The sequence below is a fragment of the Epinephelus moara genome, chromosome 1 (assembly GCF_006386435.1).
Source record: "Epinephelus moara isolate mb chromosome 1, YSFRI_EMoa_1.0, whole genome shotgun sequence".
Lineage (NCBI taxonomy): Eukaryota > Metazoa > Chordata > Actinopteri > Perciformes > Serranidae > Epinephelus > Epinephelus moara.
The window spans coordinates 47862411-47886095 of NC_065506.1; the positions used below are offsets into that span (position 1 = coordinate 47862411).

The 23685-nt window shown below is 43.7% G+C and overlaps 2 protein-coding genes across 2 annotated transcripts in view; one reads left to right on the top strand and one right to left on the bottom strand.

The window, feature by feature from the left end:
- Window positions 1-23685, top strand: part of LOC126393455 (CUGBP Elav-like family member 1) — a 377556-nt gene that overhangs the window by 101577 nt on the left and 252294 nt on the right. The window lies entirely within an intron of this gene.
- minar1 (membrane integral NOTCH2 associated receptor 1) overlaps window positions 5355-23685 on the bottom strand; it is a 37265-nt gene continuing 18934 nt past the window's right edge. Inside the window, exons 4-5 of the mRNA XM_050049097.1 lie at window positions 17382-17645; window positions 5355-6189 (exon numbers count right to left, since the gene is read on the bottom strand). Of these exons, the coding sequence (XP_049905054.1) occupies window positions 5992-6189; window positions 17382-17645 (462 nt within the window). The 3' untranslated portion in view covers window positions 5355-5991. The remainder of the gene's footprint in view (window positions 6190-17381; window positions 17646-23685) is intronic.

The following is a 23685-nucleotide window of genomic DNA, read 5'->3' on the forward strand; positions in this document are numbered from 1 at the left end:
CACTTGAATAACGTGTTATCTGCCTGGCAGTGTGGCCACTGTTCGAGGCTGTGAAGTCGACAGCAGGTCTTAAACGCTGCACTGATGTTTGCACAGACTGAGAGAGACTCTGTATGGATCAGCAGGGGGTGTTTCATAACGGCCACGAGAGATGCAGTTTGATCAGCAGCCTGGTCGTGTCCTGTCACTCGATGATCGTTCTGGAGGCTGCAGTCAGCGGTGTTGTGTTGGACTGCTGAATTCATTCATGCATTTTTGTCTTTAATACAGACGACAAAAAAGAACAAATTACACAACAAAATCAAACAGAGACTCAATTGATTACACTGGAAATTATGCTGTAAACAACGAAATCAAAATCAGTTTCTCTACAGTGCTGACGATCTGTCAAATCAGAATCTGTGTGTCTGTTTATTGTTCCACACATCATCCACAGAGAAACACATAAAAACCCAGTTTCCATACTACAAAAGAGAGCCATAAGAATTATTGCCAGATCGGGTCACAGAGACCCTTCTAAAGCTCTGTTCATGAAATTTAGTGATCTAATTGATTATGATATTGTTCAAATAATATATAAAACACACTCTCTGAAAATGTAAATGACAGTTGTGATAAAAACCAGAGATCTGTTGATCTTTACAAATCAAGACTCGACAGTCCAACAATGGCACAGTCGTAACCGGAGAGAAAAAAAAAGTTTCAACTAAAACTCAAATTGAATCCTTGATTTGGTGAATCGTGACACTCCTCATTTCTACGCTGCAGGTTTTTGTTACAAATAAATTATTGTTCATAATTATTTCCACCCACCACTCACTTAATCTGGTTGTTTTCTTCTCAAAAGTTTGGAAGGAAGAAGGCCTGCTGGGAACCAGTGACCTTTCTCCCTCTCATTTGTGATAACTCACATAAATGTCTGTTTTTTCCTCAAACTTTCAGTATGACGCAGCGTTCTTCAGCAAACAGACAAGTTAGCAGAATAATGTTTAGTAAACCCCCCAAAAAAGTGGTGCTCTAAAGAGGAAGGATAGAAGCAGCAGGAGAAAATGTTGGCATTGTACGATTCTGCATTTGTTTGTTTCATACGTATCATATCAGTGTTTGTAGAGTGACACAGTCTATGAGCTGATGTTGTCATTGGGAGGTGGAGGGGATGGTGTGTGCAGACCACTGTTTGAGACCAACAAACAACAAAACCAGTTGTGATTCAGCGAGTCATCGCTGTGTCTCCAGCGGCTTTTTAGGCATGAAAAGTGGTTGTTTCTTTACAGAGACGTCGCTGCTTTTCCAGCCTGGAAACATGATCTTTTCCTTACAGAGTGGGTTTCGTGCATAAACCTCACCACACAACCCAGTCTTACTCGAATGTCGTTGAAAACCCGCACTTGGCCAGTGACGTCTGGTGTTAGACACCAACGAATAAAGCCGCCCTTTCACGTCTACGTTATACGCGGCCGAACGCTGTTATTGTTTAACGATGCCCAGTGGTGTCAGGGGAGACGTGAATGGACAACAAGGAAAGTTAAGGTGGCGAAAGTCCGAGTAGGGTGGTGGATGGGTCCAACAACCAGTGACCCGGAAGCCGGTGGTCGCTTCCTGTAAGATTATAAAGCCAAACCCTGTTTTTTTTGTCTAAACCCAATCATGTGTGTCTGTTGTTGAAGGAAAAAACATCAATTTGCGGTGCTGTACTGACGTAGTGCTTTTATTTTGAAAGAGACTGTATGCAAACTGTACATTTCCTGTGAAAACAGAAGTGTATTTTGAAAACAGACAATGCATGTAACAGGCTGAAGTTGACACGGCGTCCCAGAACGTCAACAACCAACACACCCAGGGTACCTTGGACGTCAATGTGGACGTGGAAAGTCCATGACCAAACGTGGACATGTGACGAGGTCACAGTGAGGATGAGTTGCAACCACATGTTCACCACAGCATTATCGAAGCCTAAATTTTCAGCGCATTCACTACATATCAACATGTGAATGTAACGTATCTGTAATTTGCAGAAATGTACAATACCAACATTTTCCTGGCGATTGGGTTGACAAGAGAAAACAGGATAAGTGGACTAAACTGACAAAATCGGAAATCAGTTTTTTACTCATACCCAGGCTTTATCGAATGCTAGCAGTGTTGACATGCAACCGGAGGCTAACGTTAACTCACTGTTGCCATCGAGCTCCACAAATGAAGCTGTCATGGCCCAGTCGTAACGCACTTTTCCAGCCAGTCAGAAGGAGATTTCCCTGCCGCCGCAGGTTCAGAGGTCGGGCTAGGCTGCACCCGGCAGTGGTCCTACTGAGATTTCCCCCACAGATACCGTGCCCTCCGATTCCAGCATCAAGAGCTATTTTATACCAATCGGTTCATGTAGGCTGCAACATTAAGAGATGTTTGCACAGTACTGCTGTTATACCTCACTATACCTGTCACTGCTGCCACCACAGAGCGCTCATCCTCCCAGCTCAAGTTGATAAAGTCTTATATAAAGATATACTGTGCAGGAGTTCCTATAAAACAGTGTATGGACTCTTGATCCCTCTCGATCATCACTTGATGACCCACGCTCAGTGTGTGGCGGTGTATTTATCTAAAGAGACTCTAACCTCTGCCTGGATTTTTAGGATGTTTATGGGCGTGTACCCCCACGGTGCTCAGAGGAGGTAGCAACCACGTGCCAGACCGTGAGCAGCCGAATCCAAGACACACAGTGCCGTAAAATCGCAACTATAGCGAGGTGAAACGCCAAATGAGAGTGAATCTGTAGTTGGCTTTAACTTTTACTTCCGCTAGTGAGCGTGTTCACAATCAGCAACCAACAGTCCTGCACAGTATACCTTTAAGAAGCAGCATGAGACAACAGAGAGTCAGTGGATTGTTTATTCACTGGACGGAGAACAGCAGAGCGAGCAGAATTTGGACTTGGACAGCCTTGTTAATGACTTTGCTGAGCATGAGGCCTTTATCTCTGTTACTGAGTGGGATCAGGGATCTGTATCTGCAGCAGTGTAACAGTTCGCTCTCACATGTTGGGAAAGGCGCACTTTCAGTAATCTGTGATAACATTCGGCCTCTGTGCCACTGATGATAAAGTGTATAAATGCGAGTGACTGTGATCAGGTGCCGTCATCCCTTCGTTCATACTGTGCAGGTCTGTAATGAGCTGCTGTGCTTTTCTTGATGACTTTCTGTTTCATGCTTACATAAGCTACCTCTGTGTTGATTTGTTAGTGTCAGCTGTCCCAAGCTTTTTTGGATGTTTGTTAGTTAAAGAAATCCGGCTGTGTTGGTTTGAGTCCAGGGCAGGCTGTCATGGCGAGAAAAATTACTGGCACCAGAGCCAATCACAATTATGTCACGCTGCTGAAACTAAGGTTTGCCAGGCTGGTATGGTAATGAGGCAGCCGGGTCTCTAGGAGAAGTTGGCATTGTATGTTTCTGCAAACCATGAATACATTACATGTTTCATATGTATCATATCTAAGTTTCTAAAGTGACGTAGTTTATGAGCTGACTTTGATGGTGTGACACCAAGATTACTGCTTAAAACCAACAACAAAAACGGTTATTTTTTAGCGAGTTATTGCTCTGTTCCCGGCAGCTGTTTAGGCACCGAACATGGTTGTTTTATGACGACACTTGGCCCTTTTTCCAGCAGCTTTTTAGGCATGAAAAGTGGTTGGGTTTTTTTAGCGAGGTATCGCTACTTTCCCTGCCAGGATTGTGACACAAAATGCAGTTGTTTTTCGCAGAGCAATGCTGCTTTTCCTGACAAAATTGTACCATGAGAAGTGTCTGTTTTTTTGCAGTGATATTGCTTTTGCCTGCTGGAATAGTGGCACAAAAATCGATGTTTTTTTTGCAGACAATGCTGCCTTACTGCCGGGATTGTGGTATGAACAGCTGCTGTTTTTTGCTGAGACGTTGCTGCTTTTTCCTGCCAGGATTGTGGCACCAAAATCAGCTGTTTTTTGCAGAGCAGTGCTGCTTTTCCTGCCGTGATTGTGGCATGGAAAGCAGCTGTTTTTTATCGAGATAGTGCAGAGACATTGCTGCTTTTCCTGCTGGGATATTGACATAACAAATGGCTGCTTCTCGCAGAGACACTGCTGTCTTTCCTGCCAGGATAGTGGCACAAAAAGTGGTTCTTTTTTGCACAGACATCGCTGCATATCCTGTTGTGACACATCAAGCGGCTTTTTTTTTGCCAAGACACTGTTGCTTTTACTGTTGAGATAGTGGCAAAAAAGCAGATCTTTTGTACCGAAACTTTGCTGCTTTTCCTGTCTGGATATTTTTTGCTGAGCACTGCTGCATTGTCTGCAGGAATTGTGGCACAAAAAGTGGTTATTTTTTGCCAAGACATTGATTTTCCTGCCAGGTTTGTGGCACAAAAAGTGACTGTTTTGCCGAGATACTGCTGCCCTTTCTGCAGGGATTTTGGCACAAAAAAAGCAGTTGTTGCATCGCTGCATTTCCTGCCGGTATAGTGCCACGAAAAGCGGCTGTTTTTAACAGAAACATTCCTGCCTTTTATGCAGGAATTGTGGCACAAAGCGTGGTTATTTTTTGCCGAGAGATTGCTGCTGTTTTTGCTATGATCGCAGCACAAAAAGCAGCTATTTTTTGCAGAGACGTTGCTTTTTTTTGCAGAGCAATGCTGCTTTTCCTGCAAGGATTGTAGAATGAAAAGTGACTGTTTTTTTTGCAGAGACATCACTGTGTTTCCAGTCGACACTGCACCCCCTAAACTGGGTATTTCAGTCAAAAGCATGATCTTTTCCTAACCATAACCAAGTGGTTTTTGTGCCTAAACCAAACCACACCTTGACTAAAGCATTGTTGAAATATAAAGTTTCAACATATCCGCCACATGTAACGTATCCAAGGTTTGCAGAAAATAAGAACTCTGGGGACTGGGCTGAACGAGGGACTGGTGTGGCTACAGAAGTGTTTGCACTTTAAGGCATTAAAGGAGACTGCAGCGGTAAAACAAAGGACAAACCTGCTTTATCGGGGATGTTGTTGTGTTTAGTTTGTGCTAGTGTGGGAAGCTGGCACATTCAATAGTGCTGAGCCCAGACAATCCTCCCAGGTGAGCCTCACTAGTCTACAGTAATGCAGAACCCCAAGTTCTCACTGAGCAAACACTTGCAGAGAAAAGAACAGACCCAGTGTTTCAGGAGGAGCAGCAGATAGAATTCAGAAAAAGGACAAGATATGGCAGAAACATTCAAGTCACGTCTCAAGTCATTCCTTTCCAAGTGAATAGACTAACTTCACGTCTCAAGTCATTCCTTTCCAAGTGAATAGACTAACTTCATCAATACATTCAGTTTGGCTGTATAGTCATACTGTGTCTGCAACCTATGAGACTATATACAGTATATATATATTTATATCACTAAAGTTCTTCAATATATTTCTAATTAGAAAATGTTGCTCAAATGTCATTACTTAAAATGCTTGCTGTTAATGAAGAAAAAGAATTAAAAAAAAGATAAATTCTCACATTCAACCAGATAATTCATCAAAAATAATTTTGATCAAAATACACTGTACAGTAATTATACAAAAATAAAAATATCATACGCTGGCTACGATAACAAATCCAATTGAGATCATCTGCTGCAGTTGTTTAAGACAGACAATTAAAATCAAAGACCTTCAAACTGTCCCGCTCAGTTTATAACAAGAGAGTAAACTACAACTGTTAAACCAATAGATATACAGGAGATATTATGCACTTGCTGAATTCATTTCTATTGTACAATAGTTGTCCTAATCATTTTATACTGGCAAAAAGGACTACCAGAAGTAAATACTGCATTACAAACAAAAAACCTCCCGCTCACATCCTCGAGTCCCGACACGTTCATTTGGTTGGTAAGTCTGCTGCACACTTACCCAGTCCACCAACAGAAAAGGAACAGCAGTAAGAGTGTATCATCCGTTAGGCCGGGCCGCTCCGTCCTGGTGCTCTCATGTTTTCATGGTGCAAATTGGAACAACGATGACCAGGATCACAGTGCAGGTAGCTGCTGCAATCAGCGCTCCGATCTTACACACCTTCGCCCTCCTGAACTCCGCCTCTTTTCTCTTGAGCAGTGAGCCGTAGCCGGGTGTGTAGACGTCCTCCATCCAGTACTCCAGGTTGTTGGGGTTCAGGGACTCCTGCGTCTGATGGAACAAACACAGGCATTTAGTAAGAGGAGGCACAAGTCTGAGGAAAGCTGCACATTTTAATTATAAACATACTTTATGAACTGTATGTGTTCAGGTACTTTGTTTTGACAGTAAGAATCAGGGTAAAAAACACAGACACAGACTTTAGAGTGTTCTCTCCTTTCCATCCCTTTATTCATGCATGCATTCAAGTATCAGACATGAACCACAGTTAATACAAAAAAACACCACTGAGCACTGTTTTGTGTGAAAATTCCAAACACTGAGGAATTGGGGTGATTAGAGCATTTTGCATTTCATATGATAAAATAAAAATTGCCAGAAAAAATGTTTGCATGGTATGTTTATGCAAGCAACAGATATGTAACATTTGTAGATTATTTTGTTGCAGATGTGTTGAAACGTAATGCTGTGATGAAGATGTGGTTCAGTTAAGCAACAAAAAACACTTTGTCATCTTTTGGCTTGACATATTTAAGTTTTGTGGCTCAAAGGCTGCTGGGAAATACCGCGATGCACTGCTAAAAAAAAGATTCAGTAAAAAATGTGCAGGGGCTGCTGGGAAATGTCACAGCGTCAGTGAACAACACAGGTTGGTGGATCTAACGCCACTATGTGTCGGCAGAAAACGCCCGAGATTCGTTGCTCAGACACAGCTGGGAAACACCACAGTGTGCTGCTAAAAACACCCAGGTTCTGGGGCGCTGGTGGCTTAGTGGATAGAGCACGCACCCATGTACAAGGCTGTCGGTTCGATTCCAACCTGTGGCCCTTTGCTGCATGTCATCCCCTGTGAAACACCACAATGCATCACTAAAAACACTCAGATTCAGAAAAGAACAAGCAGGTTCTGTGGATCAAACACTGCTGGGAAATGACGCCATGTGTCGTTAAAACACTCAGGTTTTGGGTCTCCAATAAACAACCAGTTCAGTTGTTTGTGTTGTGCTGCTTGGCAGGTGTCTTGCCAAGGTGTCACACCATCCACCATCCCCTCAGAATCAGAATCAGAAATACTTTATTGATCCCCGGGGGGAAATTGTTGGTGTTACAGGTGCTCCTTACCAGAGTAGAAAGATAATCGTATAGTGCAAAAAAATATAAATAGTAACCTTTCAAATATACACAGATACACCTCCCAATGACAAAGTCAGCTTTTATATATGTCACGTTAGAAATGTTGATATGAAACACACGAAACATACAAATGTGTTCATGGTTCGTAGAGATGTACAATGCAAACATTTTCCTCTGGAAACTTCTGGGCTCTGGGCTGTTGACTGTACCGAGATGGATCTTTAAAATGACGCCGCTGTGTGAACACTTGTTCACAAACATTGGCATTCTGAGGTGTGTGTGTGTGTTGCACCAGCTTGTATTTGCAGATTGCTTGTCAGTGCTGTTGAGTAATCCACGACCTTTAATTCTTCACATCCAAGAGTTTGTGTAGCAGAGGAATCAGATTTACATAAGTGCTATTACTAATATTTATACTACTGACAATTCATTCCAGAGACGTCTCAATAACCACAGACAAGCTCATTAAAGGGAAAGTTTGGATCTTCTGAAATTGGGCTGTGTGAGGTACTAATCCACAGTCAGTGTAGGTTACACAGCAGATTTCAGTTGGCCCGCCCCCAGTCAACACAGAAGCTGAGCAACATACTGCTGTGGACGGGGTCAGTAACAAAACATATCATGATTCAAGAGGCGGGCCTCTGTGGTGGTCACGACAATGAGTTTACAGTTGGTAAACAGTGGAGGAGAAACTGGTGGTAGCGAATGCTGGATTCTGTGGCTGTGTCTCAGTTCAGGGCTGAAAATGTTTGAAAATAGATTGCGTCATATCAGCGCGACCAAGGCCGTCCCATTTCGCAGGGTCCTTCAGATGCGGCAGAGACACGCAGCCTTCTTTCCCTGGATTTGGAGGATGCAACGGATGAATCCTTTGTGGCCCTGCCTATCCCAAGATGCATTGCGTGCCGGTGACTATTATATATTAACTTACGTTAACTAACAGTTGTTAACTAGCTAACGGTTAGCTGTGGTTAACATTACTATTAGCTAAACGCACACAGCTTTAACAATCTTAATTTAATTTTTAAGTTTACCTGAAAACGGTCCATCAGCCTGAAATATATCAGACGGCGGTGAATCATCTCCTCAAATATTAAATTAAAGAAAATATATAATCACAATCTCTGGGTCCTGGATTTAGGGCTACCTAGCTTAATAGCTTACTCCTTCTTTTGTCAAGCGCAGCTGGTTGCTAGGTAACAGGGACACCAACGGGTCGGGGCGAGAACAACTGGTGATGCAACCAGGAAATCCTCCACAGACCAGACCGTTTAGTTTGGCTGATGCAGACTTCAAAGGACATCAATCGTGAAGGTCGCGTCCTTCGAAGGCTGCAGCCCCTGAACTGAGACACAGCTTGTGTGCGGTCCACATCCTCCTCCTTCTCTTCATCATCATCCACCTGAATATTATTATCCGACCTGTTTAAAATGAGCTGTCTGAGTTATGAAATGATTCTGTGCGCCCCGTTGCTCTGCCTCGTCTCAGCTGTGTTTCGCCGCCACATTTCTTCACCGATTCGTGGTCAAACGTCTCTAACGGGTCTGACGGAGGCGAAAAACCCAGAAAATCAAACCTGTTCTGAAAATTTATAAATATGCAACAATTTCAAAGGCCTTCATCCCAACACTGTACAATGACGCTTAAAAAATCCGAACTGTCCCTTTAAGGGGCTGCACCGAATTACCTCGAAAACAAATGACAGATGCCTTGAAAGAAAAGTAAATTATCTCAATGTCTGGCCATTTTAACCACCAAACAAGGAGCAGATGGCGAGCTCTGACTGTGTTCTAATGAGAGGAGCCAGCAGGGGGATGAGAGGAGTCAATGCGACCGGCCATGATTGACCCCGAATACAACCAAGGATAACGTCTGATAGATTCCTCCTTATTTCACCGTGTCTTCAGTCTGCACCAGCAGCCACGCTCTCTGTGCACTCTACACGGTACACCTGACCACACCGTGCATGCTGCATCCTGACTTTAAACTAATGAGTGTACACACCGTCACCAGGGAGTTCGTTTTCGTTGTTGTGTTGTTGTGTGGGGGTTATTTTGCCTCAATTAGACAGGGACAGTAAAGAGCTGACAGGAAATAAGGAGAGAGGTGAGGGACGAACAACAAATGTCCCCAGAAGGGACTGAGCCAGGGACGCTGGCATTACATCGTCAGCATGTTAAACCACCATCACGCCTCTTTTTCAAACTCTAATTAGGGCTGACGGAGGTGTTTAGTTTCAGTTCGTGAAGCTACGGTGTCTCTGAGTCAATAAAGTGAAGCCACCATGTTGTTCTTCAGGCACAGAGAGGAGAGACGCTCTGCAGCCTGGGCGTGATGAGAGCAGAGCTGCTGCAGGACTCTGTACCCACAACAAAACCTGGCTCTGCAACAGAAAGATGGATTTTGTTTTTCCAATCTGCTCTGTAATGGTTTCACTAAATACGGTGCAGGAGACACATTTGTCATTGTGAAGCTTCCAACTAACAGCGTCTTGTTATTTTAACTGATTCTTTATTATACTATGAAAGAGAGAGCAGGAGGCAGATGGACGAACCAGAAACATGTCCCACAGTAGTATGATAATAACAGGTAAGGGACTGTTCGTTATTTATGAGGGGGCAGGAGGTGGTGCACAAAGGGGGGGGCATGTCAGAAAAGTTTTTAAGCACTAAGGAGGGACTTATGGTTTTTATTTTGGCTTAGGTAGGGGCATACAAATTTAGATAGCCGATTTTGTATTTATTTTACTGCAGATTTTTAACAAAAACAAGCCTTCCAAAGGCAGTCGCCAAAATCACAGCATTTATTACAACCAGAAACTATAAAAACAGAAATTATCGTTTGATTTTCAAATTTCTGACGGCCCTCGGACACATCGTGTGCGACAAAAGGGTTGTGTCGAGTTTCCAGCTTCTCCATGATTTCCAATCTCAGGTCATTCGCCCTTGTTGTAAGGGAATCATTCCAACAGCTCCATATTCTCTGCCCTAGTCCATCTATAGCCATGTTTCCATCAGCCTGTTTAGATGCGCATCTAGAAGTATCGCATCGGAAAATTATGATGTAAACGTCAAAATACGAATTAAAATCGCCTGATTTGCACAAACTAAAATACGCTCACTTTAGCCAGGTTTTGGTTGATTCGAAAAAATGTTGATTTGCAAAACGGGGGATGGAAACAGTTATGTTCGAATTAAGTCTGACGCAGCGCACCTCTCTCCATGGTGATATCCACACTCNGCTGCGGCAACAGCCTTGTACATGGGGCGCCTGCTCTACCACTAAGCCACCGACGCCCCAGGATTCGTATTTCTTTTAATGCGCATTTCCCAATGATTCGAATCACTTTTGGATGGAAACAGCTTATGTCTTGTTCCAGTGGCCAATTTCTCATCAGGTTCCCCTGGTTCCCCAACACCTGACCCTTGTTGACCTGGGCTGGTGTGACGCTTGTGTTTGCATTTGAACTCATTCTGAGATAGGCTAGCAGTAGGGATGCGCGCGATTAGTCATCTAAACGATTAAACCTCCGCCCCCTCACTAGTCGGCACCAGAAATATTAGTCAATTAAACCAATTAGGGTTTTATTCATGTACAAAGCAGCTTAACTGTCATGCACCCATCATAGCCATCAGACTGCAGTCCCCCTCCTCGCAGTAATGCTCCAGCAGACTGGAGTTTTAAATTGGAGAGATGTCCTCTCACAAAACCAGCGATACTTTGATCTAGAAAATGAATTCAGCAGCAATGAATCTTTTTTGAGACGTTATATTTGTTAACGTTAAGTGAGTTGTTGTCAGATAATGTGCAGGTTTACATTCATACTGCACGCAGCAACATGCCTCTCATTTCAGCTGAAGTTTAATTATAATTTACATGTTGTTTTATTAACTTTAAAGTGAAGTGCATCATTTCTGTCAGATAATCTGCAGGGTTCAATGTGCCCCACATTTCAGAGGCACCTTATTTATTTTAGATATTATCTTAGTGGTTGAGTTTTGACTGAGTTGCCGTCATGTTCACGTTCATACGGCACGGCACAAAGTGTCTCGTACTTCAGCGGCATTTAAAATCCGACACGGTTGATGAATATTGTGATTAAAGGCTTCAAAGGGCTCTGAGTGCACACAATATTTTTTGGGCCAATGTTTCAAATACTCAATAAATTTCAATAAATTTTGACTGTTTTCTGAGTGTTTTCCTTTGTTAGACTAGTCGACTAGCCTTACTTAAAATTTCCATGTAGTTGACAGGGAAATTAGTCGCCAGGAACATCTCTAGCTAGCAGCTTTAAGGACCTTGCTAAGGGTCCAGACTGGATCTGTGTTGCCCCACCCTGACCGGAATTATAACCCCCTAACAGTCATTCCTATCAACCTGCTTCTCTGCTCCTCTGGCACCACAGTTTTCACCGTCTTTTGGACCACTTGTAGCATAATGTAATGACATCATCGCAAGCAGACAACACGATGGCACAAATGACAGAAGTCGTAGCCCTCTGCTGCAAAAAATGAACGCTCTAGGTTTTAAAGTTTTGATTTTACATCAATTTTAAACAGGATCATGTAAACAATAACATCCTGAGGTGATAATGGGACAATACAGTGGTGTCACCACATGTTTTCACCATCTTTTGGACCACTCGTAGCATAACGTAATGACATCATCGCAAGCAGACTACACGAGGGCACAAAAGACAGAAGTCATAGCTCTCTGCTGCAAAAAAATGAATGCTCTAGCTATTATAGTTTTTTAGTTTTTATTTTAGATAGATTTTAAACAGGATCATGTGAAACAACCCCCACGGGTGCTCGCAGAAAGTCCTTTTTCAGACGGTTCACTTTAAACTTTCAAACTAATTTATGGTGGACGGAGGGTCATGCATTTTCCACCAGTCACTCAGGGAGGCTCAAGGGAATATTTTGTAGCTTTGGGGAGGATGAAAAAAAGAAATAAGAGAAGAAGTCGTAACAGCCCAGCCTTCCCCTCTCCTCTGATAATAAAGAACAGTCCCTAAATATAACAGTGTACTCTGCAGGACTGAACGCTCCAGTAGCCTTGTCACGATGCAAACAACAAAAGAAAGATGATTCATCCCAAGTGAGTCTTTCTGGGACTTGTTCTTGAGCGATTGTGAGATGGCGCACGACACAGACATGGGTCAATGAGGTGTGATGTGGTTGTTCATTAACTCACAGGTGTGACTTGAGACAGTCACAATAAAAGGCCACTCTTTAGTCATGTTCAGTGACTGATCGTTAGTGACATTTCACTGATAATCACTCACTGACCATGAAAACTCTGCTACAGTGAGGCTCCGTGATTTCGATGTCCATTGTTTTCTCTTCCAAATAAATTTGGCTGAACTGGACGTTTGTTTCGTGTTTTTCAACTCAGTGATGTTATCGTGCCTCGAGTTACTCACATCTCTCACCCTGTGTGCAGCCTTGTAACCTTTGTCTTTATCTTTCTCCATCCCCGGGGAATTTCAAGGTCAGGAACACTGTCAGAGTGACGCTCGGCTGTTGTGGCGCCCTGAAAATAGAGCCTGTAGTGTATTGATGTGTTTGAATTATATGTTTTGCTGTTTGGGCTGCTGCTCTGTCCATGCGGCTGAACATTCTGTTGTTACACGGTTCTTTGGGCTTAAAAGCTCTGTGTGGTGGAGGAGAGTGTGTGTGGGGTGCTTAACCATGAATCGGTTTACTGCTGAGAACATTTTTGACCAGTTACACACGTCGGTCTAGAGGTTAATTAAGTTAGAGGGGCAGCAGTAGCTCAGTCCATAGGGACTTGGGTTGGGAACCGGAGGGTTGCCTGTTCGAGTCCCCGTCCGGACCAAAATATGGAGCGTGGACTGGTGGCTGGAGAGGTGCCAGTTCACCTCCTGGGCACTGCCGAGGTGCCCTTGAGCAAGGCACCGAACCCCCCAACCGCTCGGGGCGCCTGACCAAGGGCAGCCCCCTCACTCTGACATCTCTCCACTTTGTGCATGTATAGGTCCTGTTTGTGCATGTGTGTGTCTTTCAGACCTGTGTGTAATTGACAAGCAAGAGTGAAAACATTGAATTTCCCCTCAGGGGGATTAATAAAGTGAATAAAACTTAAACTTAAATTTTGTTGCTTTCAGTTTCCTGCATCGTGCACCACCTGGGTCAGGTGGGAGCTCGCTAGTGGCGCCACTCATCCGCTGATTACTGCTGATAACACTGATCCACCCAAGCGGCAACCTCTGGAGCTAAAAAATGAGGCCGATGCAGAACTGCAGTTCCTCTAATGTCCACTAGAGGCTGGCTCCAAGAGCAAGTCAATCCCCAAAGACAGTGATTTTAAAATGCCGAACTTTACAGCAGAAATAAACATGTTTACAGCCTGGCACAAAAAAATGCCTCTAAAAAAAAAGGTGGCAGCAGCAGACATGCCAAGCCACAAGTCCACAAACCAGCAGGTGATATCACCATAGCTGCATCTTTTTTTTTCGTATTCAGAGCAGCCAAGACTAGCGGACCAGTGGAGACCAGAGGTTGGGCGTAGGCCCCCAGGAACGCTGCCCAGCCTTGCAGCAAAGTTTTCCCAGTGGCCACTCGCAGTATTGCAGCGAAAAAGTCCCTTGGCCCAAAAGCATTTTGCCCCATAGACCACTGTTATAAAAGAGTTGTCTTTAAAACTGCTGACAGGACATCTCCAACTGCAAACAAGGTCAATTATGACTCTTTCTGGTATGAATTTTTGATCAGTGGAGGTTATGGAGGCGCCTTGCGTTTCTGAGCTCTCAGCACCTGGCAGGTTGCAAAACACCTTCCAGGGCCCTACTGACAATATATCCCCTAAATCCAACATGCTGGACCTTCAATTTTTATTCTGGCTGTGAGAGGTTTTTAAGGGTGTGCCTTCACAGAGCGTCTGTCTGATGAGACATATAATTATAGGATAAGTTTGTTTGTAGCATCCCTAAACAGGACAGAATGGCAGACAGAAATGCAGTGCTGTGAGGAGCTTTTTAAGTGTTGAGGTTTCGATTTGAATTGATATCAAAATGGGGGGATTTTGCTTTGCGCTGCACAATGTGATACAGACAGCCAGACCACAGGACGACAGATAAATACTAAAAGCCTTTTCCCACTTTGTCAGTAGATGCAGTAAGTGAAAGGTCTTTGAAGCCACTAAGGGAATCTGTAAGGACATCTGAAGCAGCAGTCACAGCACTGAGATGTCTTTCACCTACAGCTGGAGGCTTGTCAGGGAGAGGAATTGATTTCTGAGTCTCTGGTGACTCTGAAGGCCGTACAGTGACCATCAATAATGTGCCTTTGTGCCTGAGTCAAAGCTTAGCAGGGTCCCTGCAGTCGCAAGGAAGCCACACAGACACACATGTAAGAGGAGACGCCCCGTATCTACGACAGGTCACACATGACGATCAATACTGGGGGAGGGTCTGCACTGGTGTGTGTGTATAAGTGATACAGTGGTAAATAAAATATGGGTGAGTTTTAATCTCAGCTGATGAAACGAAACAGCTAATATTAACTCAGTTATTCAAGTCAGTCAGGTGATTGTCAGCCAATCAGAAAACTTTTTAACCAAACAAAGACTGTCATTTTAGTGTTGAGGACTAAAAGCTTTGAAGAGTCCCAGAGCAGCAACCAGTCCATATCTACTTAATCTGACCAATTCAGAGTGTTGAAGCCCCGCATTAACTCCAGATGCCTTTTGGAATTCATTTTGTACTGTGAATTTTCTCCCTCGTCACTTAAACTGAACCGACCAGTATGAAGAGCATGATCACAGCAGAACCTGTTTCAGTGTCCATGTTGTTTTAAAGCTGCAGTGTGAAAGATTTAGGGGGAATATAAAAACAGAAATGGAATATTCTGCAGCCACCAAGAACGGACAAACCAAGCATGAGCCCTTTTTATGCCGGGTTCACACAAAACGATATCAGCCCGATTATAGCCAGATGCAGCGCTAAACAGTGTCGGCTCAGATGGTGAACAACGATGAGTGTCGTACGCAATAATCCATCGTTTCATCTCGTGTAGTGTGTCATAGTAGACGACAACTGACACCACGTCTGGGACGCCTCATGACGTTCCAACAGAAAGTCTAGCATGTTGATTTTCTTTTTGTCGTTCACAACTTCTCCCGTCACAGCCGTCACTTTGACCAATAGGAACACAGAGCGATCTGCTGCTGTGAAAACTGTACGACAACAACAGCCCAGCCTTTTAGATATTTCCTGTAGGGACGTTACCACACAGAGTAAAAAGGAAAAATGATCTTCATAATGGAGGACATAAAGGAATAAAATTCACAGATAGTGTCTGGGCCTTTACTCAGCACAATGACAGCGATGACTGGTCGTCGACCAACATGTCGTCTGTCATGTCTGTCGGCCAAGTCACAACAAGATTTTATGACTCCACCATCACCTAATCTGACATAGTGACTCGAGGAACAGACAAAAATGTCGTGTAGTGTGAACCTGGCATTACACATAGATGGCGCTATAAAGCCACTATGAAGTCCCTTCTTTATGCTGCTTTTACATGTTTACACTGAACCAAACCACAGATGCGTCGTGCCATCCCAGAGTGTGATTTTAGACAGCGCGCTGGCATCCTGGAATCACGGGCATGACAGGTAACACAACAAAAACTAACTTCACTGCGGTGCAGCAGCTGCAGCTAGCTTGACAGCAGTGTTTTAGACTGGACAGGAGTGTGAAACAACAGACTGGAGCATGTGCAGTCGGCACACCTGCTACGCAAACAGTCTGCGCAGTCACAAAAAATGGGCTGCATGCAACCGTCCACATAGAGGTCAGTGTGGACCCTTGTGGATGACGTGGGTGGATGACGAGATTCACTGTGAGTTGGCCTGAAGACCAACTTGAAAAATGTTGAATGTACGCAGTTCAATTCTTCTGCAGGCTAGTTTCATTTCATCTCTGATGAGAACTCATTAGCGTTCCCCTGAAGGCTCAGAGAAGCGTCTAATAATCAGCCTCATTACGAGAAGAGGAGGCAGCAGGAACACACAGAACAGTCAGGGATAAAGGGTGTAAAGTAGGGATAGGTATGAGTTCTCAATTTAGACATCTGTATCCGTGCAACATAGAGCAGGGATACTCAACTTCCTTTTCCCAGGGGCCACTTTTGTAAAGAGACAGGAGGCCAGGAGCCGGGTATGAAAACAAACATTAGTAATATTTATCAGATAAAATGAATAAACGAGGCAGCCCTGCACGTCAGGTGTACGCAGGGGTTGTGGGGCTCAGCCCGGACCTCTGTCGGGGGGGACCAGGGGATCCTCCACCACACTTTTTTTAATAAACAAGCTCTATGTTGATGCTGTTTACGCTCTCTGGGGCCTGATTTACATTCAAAGCACAAAAAATCCCCAGGTGAATAAATTTACTTTCATTGTGAAATAGGAAATGGTTGGCGGGCCACTCAGCACCCTGTCGAGAGCCAGATTTGGCCTGTGGGCCATAAGTTAAGTATCACTGATAAAGAGTAATCACCTCCAGCCTCCCACGTGTGAACGTGACTTTTACATATATGTTTTTAACTTTTTAAAATAGGTAAAACCTTTTTCAATGAGCTGCATGCAGACTGTTGTTACGCTCAGCGCCTCCTTGCCCTCTCTGTTTATCACGAAACTGCTGCTGCGGGAATGTGAGCTGCGTGCTGGGGATCATTGTGTCCGCCCACACACACACACACACACACACACACACACACACACACACACACACACACACATGCACACACACATGCACACACAGAGGGAGAGGGCTAATTGTTAGCATCACAGGGCTAACAGTACCTAACGGTTATTCACAGTTTTAATGACAGAAGCAAGACATTTTGATGTCAGTGTGAGTTTGTTGGGACCATTTAAAGGCTCAAAGATGTTCCTTCAGCGCTGCGTCAAACCTATGTAATGGCAGCAACAGAAAGTTTGCTGATTTTTTTTTTTATGTTAAACTTTGAATTTATAGCCCATCCCAAGTGTTAAGTACCCACAAAGTTACAGGACGGCTATGTTCACCTCGCTCCCCTGCAGCCCTCCCGTTTAATTTGCTGGGAGTCGTCAGAGTTCAGTACCTGCAGGTCCAGAGCAGTGAGCTGCTTTCCCTTCTCTCCTGAGTTGCGTTTATACTCCTCGATGGTCCAGGACGGCTGGCCGCGCTTTCCATCTGACAGGCTGGTGAGCCTCAGGTCGGTGTACAGGGGGCTGCCTTTCACGTGGGCCTTAATGGAAGGGGTGAAGGGGTGCGGGGAGAAGACCTGTTCGCTCAGGTAGGACTCCTTCGGTGGTTTCTGGGGGTGGTGGGCTTGGGGGAGCTCGTATTGACGCTCTCGCTCTGCCTGGAAATGGAGAAAGGATTAGAGAATCAGAGTAGTTAACAACAGGGTAATTTATTCAACCCTGTGAGCATCTGCTTTAGAACAACAGCTCTGTAGTCTGATTTATTTTAGGCAACAGGGGAGTTACTCATTGTAGATTAAACGGGGCCTTTCACTGAGCATTTAGAGATGCTTTTAACTTCACAACTCTCACTGAGTGTAACAGGTTATCTGTGAGACAAGGAGCACAGGATGTTCTACATAACAGAGGGTTTATTACAAATTATTTTAATATCATCAGACTGTTCATGTAAATGCTCAGGCACACAGTACAATGTTACTCTGCAGACTTTAGACAAATAGAGGCAGTCCCCTCTCCAACCTGCTGATTGAATATGAAGCATGCACTGACATATATCATAATGTTAAGTCTTCCTTGCTGATGTCTGCAATATGCATGACAATTAGGGCTGCCCCCCAATAGTCAACCAAACGTCAGTCGACCAGAGAGGTCATTAGTCGGCAAGAGTCAATTAGTCACAGAAAAAAAAAAAGTGAAACTCTGCACCTTGTCAAAATACCAAACCTATATGACTGGACCATGTGTGAATTTAATTTGAAAGGACAGACACAGGAAGTGTCCACGCTCAGCAGTCAGACTGGAGTCAAGTTAATCAGAGAAACCCCGGTCAGTGGAAGTAGCAACCTGAATCTAGCTCTGGGTGACTGGACAGCCCCAATTCCCCGCCGGATCAGCAAACTTTCTGTTGCTGCCCTCACACAAGGTAGACCCAGGGCTGCCGCTGCTCAACAGTCCGCTGTGCTGGTTGTTTTTTTTCGCTGGCCAAATTCAAGCTGCTACAGCCACCAACTAGCACACTGTTTCCTGAGGTGCTGCCCACTCTCCTCCCGGCAAAGCAGGGAGGCCATGTTCACATTTGCATATTTCCATAGATGGGTCTTGTCGGTTACGTGTAGCCACATGGTATACACATACATTTGTGTTGTAAATGTGTTGTTTATATATAAAACAAAACAGTCGATTAAATTTCCATTCACAGCATGTACTCTAACAGAGTTTAATATACCCTGTCTGATATAAAGAACATTACTCATCCAACACAGATTTAATTAATTTTCAGGGAGCAGTTTTTCTTAATAGCACACACAAAATGAAGAATAAAGCCTTCCTTGAGACGGAGTATTGACTTCATTGATCCCGCAGCACTTACAAACAGCTGCCATCAATACCAACCACGGTGAGAAACATCTGTCTCCAGGGTCAGTGAAGGTGATATGAATGTGTGTTTGTCTTTATCAAGCAGAGGAGCTCGCTGTTGTGCTTCTCAGGTTGCAGTCAGCAGCCTGTGTTAATTGGATGGCTTGTGAAGCGGAGTCTTTAGAGAAACTGAAGTGTGATACATTACTCTGACGAGGCAGAACATTCATGACTCATCAACAGTCACCACTTCACCATGGAAACCGTCCTCGGCAACTCATTGACTATTCTCACAACAGTTAACTTTAATCTGAGTAGACCGCAGGAATCTGGACACGTTCACAACAGTTCATTATAGGGAAGCTCTGCCGATTTCCCCGCTCTTCCAGACCAGGAAGATATTAAATTGAAGTGCAAATAATGTCAATGTGGAATTTAAATGTGTACATCAATAAAATAATAATAATACACTCGTATTTCTGGTGCCAGATTTCTTCTACCCTATAATTTCAGACACCTTTCATATTTTTTACCTACTCACTGATGTCAAAATGTGCATTTTATTTCACTTTAAACTTGTGGCTATCTGTTATTTATCTTGTGCATGCAAGTATAAATTAGACTCCTTATGTTTACCATAGGGAGCAACAGAGCAACAGTGGATGTGTGACGTACAGGGCACCAAAACAGCCAGACGATGCCTTAATGGCAGCAACATTATCTGTCTTATTTATCAAAAGGTAGACAGTGGAATCTCACCTCTGCAAGTACAGGAATATGAACGTGTTGCTGCTCAGTGACCTTACATTTTCCTCATACTTAAACAGTCTGCGTCATGACCCATAAAGTGGCAAATAACTGGCCTTATTGAATTAATGATAACATGGCCTGATTGAAGCTACAAAATGCCACTGGATCTGGCTTCTGATGGCGTTCAGGTGTTTTTACATTCAGGGCCCTGTTGAAATGAGATATAGCTCATGGTCTAAAGTGCGTTTAGGGCGTGTCCCACTCCTCTTATCCTGAGTTAAAGGATGCGTACTTTTATGTCTAGGTGACTCCAAATCACGAGAGCTTCTTACATTTTGCCCTCCATGGAATACCTTCTGGTACAACAGACTGCCGTTTAACACAGGTTTAACACGAGCACTCAGATGATCAAACAGATAGTTATTAAACCAGCAGCTGATCACAGTTATCTAATCCACTTTAATTAGAGACAAAGTGAAAAGTGCTTTGCTGCTTGTTCAATAGAGAGGCAGTGACCATACTGTAAGTCTCAGTTTTGCCTGTAGACCCTGCCAGTGTTGGGTGGCATTACTTTTGACAGTAACTAGTTATACTACAACACTACTGCCAATAAAAAGTAACTTCTTATGTTACAGCGTTACCTACAGAGACAAGTAACTCCTTAGAGTACTCTTGTGTTACCAAAAAAGAAAACCCCTTTGCTATTCCTTGAGCATGTTGCTGCTTATTTTATCCACAGGATGCACGTTCCTTAAAATGACTCTCCCTACACTGAATAATCTGTATCTCTGCATGCTAATAACAGGAATGACGGACAGCAATATTGCCTTCAATATGCTTTATTAGCGCTTTATGTTTGATTACAAAACATACACCGATCAGCCAGAACATTAAAACCACTGTCAGGTGAAGTGAATAACTTTGATAATGTCATTACAATGCAATGATCCCCTGGGAAACATTTGGCTACTTGACACGCACGACCCACTTAAACACTGTTGCAGACCAAGTACCACAATGGCAGTGGCCCCCCAGCAGAAACATATGCCATGCCACACTGCAAAAACTGCTCGGGGATGGTCCAAGGAACTTAACAAAGAGCTCAAGGCATCAATCTGGCCTTTGAATTCCCCATATTCCAATCTGATTGAGCATCCGTGGGACATTTTGGTATCTGGCTTCAAAACCAACAGGACTCAAAGGATCCGTCGCCAACCTGTGCCAGGTCCATGCCTTGACATGTCAGAGTCGAGTCAGATACAAGGAGGCCCCACTGTGGATTGGGCATACCTCTGGGGTACTGACAAGTCCCACACATGCTCAATCAAATTAGGGTCTGGGAAATTTAGAGGCCAGGTTGTCGTCTTTGGGCCCACCAACATCGGGGAGTGCCTTTGCCATGACGGGGTGTATTTGGTCTGTAATGGTGTTTAGGTGGGTGGAGCATGTCAAGTGGCATCCACATGAATGCCAGGTCCAAAAGTTACCCAGCAGAACACTGCATTGCATCGGGGTTTTAATGTTTTGGCTGATCAGAGTACCATCCTGTGGGTACAAGCATGGCCAATGGCATACATTTTTTGTTGTGTTTTTCTAGCAAATCTGAACTATTTGAAGTACATAAATATAAACACAAACTGAGGGTACCCGACAGGTGGCAGCTTGGCAGCCTTTTGGCTGTTATATCGATCAGATAATGAACTTAGCAGAGACATTCGTTGTACCATATGCCATCAAATCAATATCATGATTTATTGAGTATTTTAACATGATCACGATTAACAAATGATTATTTTGTTTTTGGTTTTTGCCCTCATAGTTCACTGACAGGGATTGTACTGTAAATGTGCTCAACTATTAAAAGTGGGATCTTTTTATTTATTGAATATTTCGAACAATTGAAATCAAATGTCGGTGAAGATTCTCAGTCATCCAAATCATAAGTGCTATATCGTGGGCAACTAGACTTGCTTGAGTTTCTTGAAGACGTTCCGCCTCTCATCCAAGAGGCTTCTTCAGTTCTTAAGAACTGGTGCGGAGTCGCAGGCTTTAAACTCTGTGTGGGTGTGAACCATTACAGAGTTGTTAAGGTCACATGTGTTGTTAGGGTTAGATGGGTCCAGGTGTGAATGGGTGTTAAGTTGTCTGGGGAGGGATCCAAAGACTGCATCATAGGTGAGTGATAATTGGTGTCATAGTTTAACGGCTTTGTTTAAAGACGGTCGTTCCAGTTTGACGTAAACGGCTTCTTTCACGCCTCTTTCAGACCGTCTTTCTTCCCTGGCCAAGATGTGCACATTGCTGTCCTCGAAGGAGTGTCCCTTCTCGTTTTGATGTAAGTGGACAGCTGAGTCTTGACCTGACGAGCTGGCTCTCCTGTGCTGCGCCATGCGCTTGTTGAGTGGATGTTTTGTTTCAATGTACAAATCGGCTGTGGCTCAGTTACAGAGGGTCATGTCTGTGAATGGGTGACTGTGACATGTTGTGTAAAAAGCGTTTTGAGTGGTTGGATGACTAGACAGGTGCTGTATCAATGCAGGTCCATCCATCCAAATCTGTGCCATGTTGACATCAAAGGTCACACATAAAAAAAATCACATTTTAGTTTTAATGTAAAAAGCAAGTGTCCTGAAAATGTAGAAAATAAATAACTTGCATTTCTTGCAAACAAAATAAATCATTTTAGATACTGCCATGTGAAAATTAGAAAATAACATAGGGTTTGTAAATTTGTAAATTACTCATTGGTTATCGAGAGCTGCTTTGTGGAGGCACTTGTTGCTGAGTGCTCTGTCTGTTTTTTGCACTGTTCATATTTGGTGATGGGATTGTGCGCCAAGTGCAACAGATTGGTGTTATCACCTTCAGTTGCTGAAACAGTTTTTACGCACTGTTTACATTTGATTTCTTTCTGTTTGATGTCGTCTTCACGAAAGCCAAAATGTGTCCAAACAACGGACACAGCATTTTTTCTCCTCCATGTTGCTCCATGTTGCGTTTTTAAGGGGACAGTATATGAACATACACACAGTGGGGAAAGTCTGTTTCGATTAATTGCCCAGCCTTAACCCTGCCCAGAGTACTTCGTGTCCTGTCTTGTTTTCAGCACAAAAGTACATTTTGTTTTGTGCAATCTGGTCCGACCCTCCTTAATATGCAGCCTGGAACACGATATAAGACTATGTATAACCCTAATATGGCTGTAATGGCTGTGATTTTCCAGATCAAAGGGAGAAGAGTTGGCACATTAGGTCGAAGTGATCTCTATTTAAATCTGAACAAATCTAATGTGTAAATGCAGGTAAATAAGGAGCGATTCAGACCAAAGGGAACGGGCCAGACTGTGGTTTTCAAAGTGCCCTAAATAGCAGGCTCATCTTGAAGTAACAGCTGGTGGGCTTGTCGATGCTACAGTCCATTGGCACAGGAGCTGACTGTGGCAGCTGAGTCCCAACCATCATTATCCAGGCTCTTCCTTTTCCTCTTATTATTTTCCTCCACATTGACGAAGTTTGAGAGAGGACAGAGGGCGAGTCGATCAGTAAAATGAACATTACAGTTACGAGTCTGTAGGATGAGTTAAAGGGAAATTTCAGTTTATTTCAACCCATCTCCTATTGTCCTAAATTTGTTTTAAGTCACTAGTGACATAGAAATAATAGTTAGCATGTTAGCCGTTAGCCTAGATACAGCTGGGGTTTAACAGACCTGTTAAAACGTAAGTGAACGGGCAACCTTTTAGTTTAGTGGACTAACCTGCAAAGTTAGTCCACTAAACAAGCTTTTTTTCCACAAAGACCGCCTCATATCGTTAGGATAAATGTCAGAGAACATATAGAAAACGACATGTAAACGTGTTGTCTTACCTTACCGGTGTGCTGCCATGTTTGTTATTTACCATTTAGCTCACGAAGCTCTTCGTCAGTGTATTCTGGCTCAAATAAATAAGGGCGGCCATCGCCTCTCGATGTGGAAAGCCTATATACTAACATTCCACATTTAGGTGGTCTTCAGAGTTGTCTTACCTTACGGTGTGTTTACCGTTTACCTCTGCTTCCCAAAGCGCAGCCGAAATATCGCGAGAACAAGCAG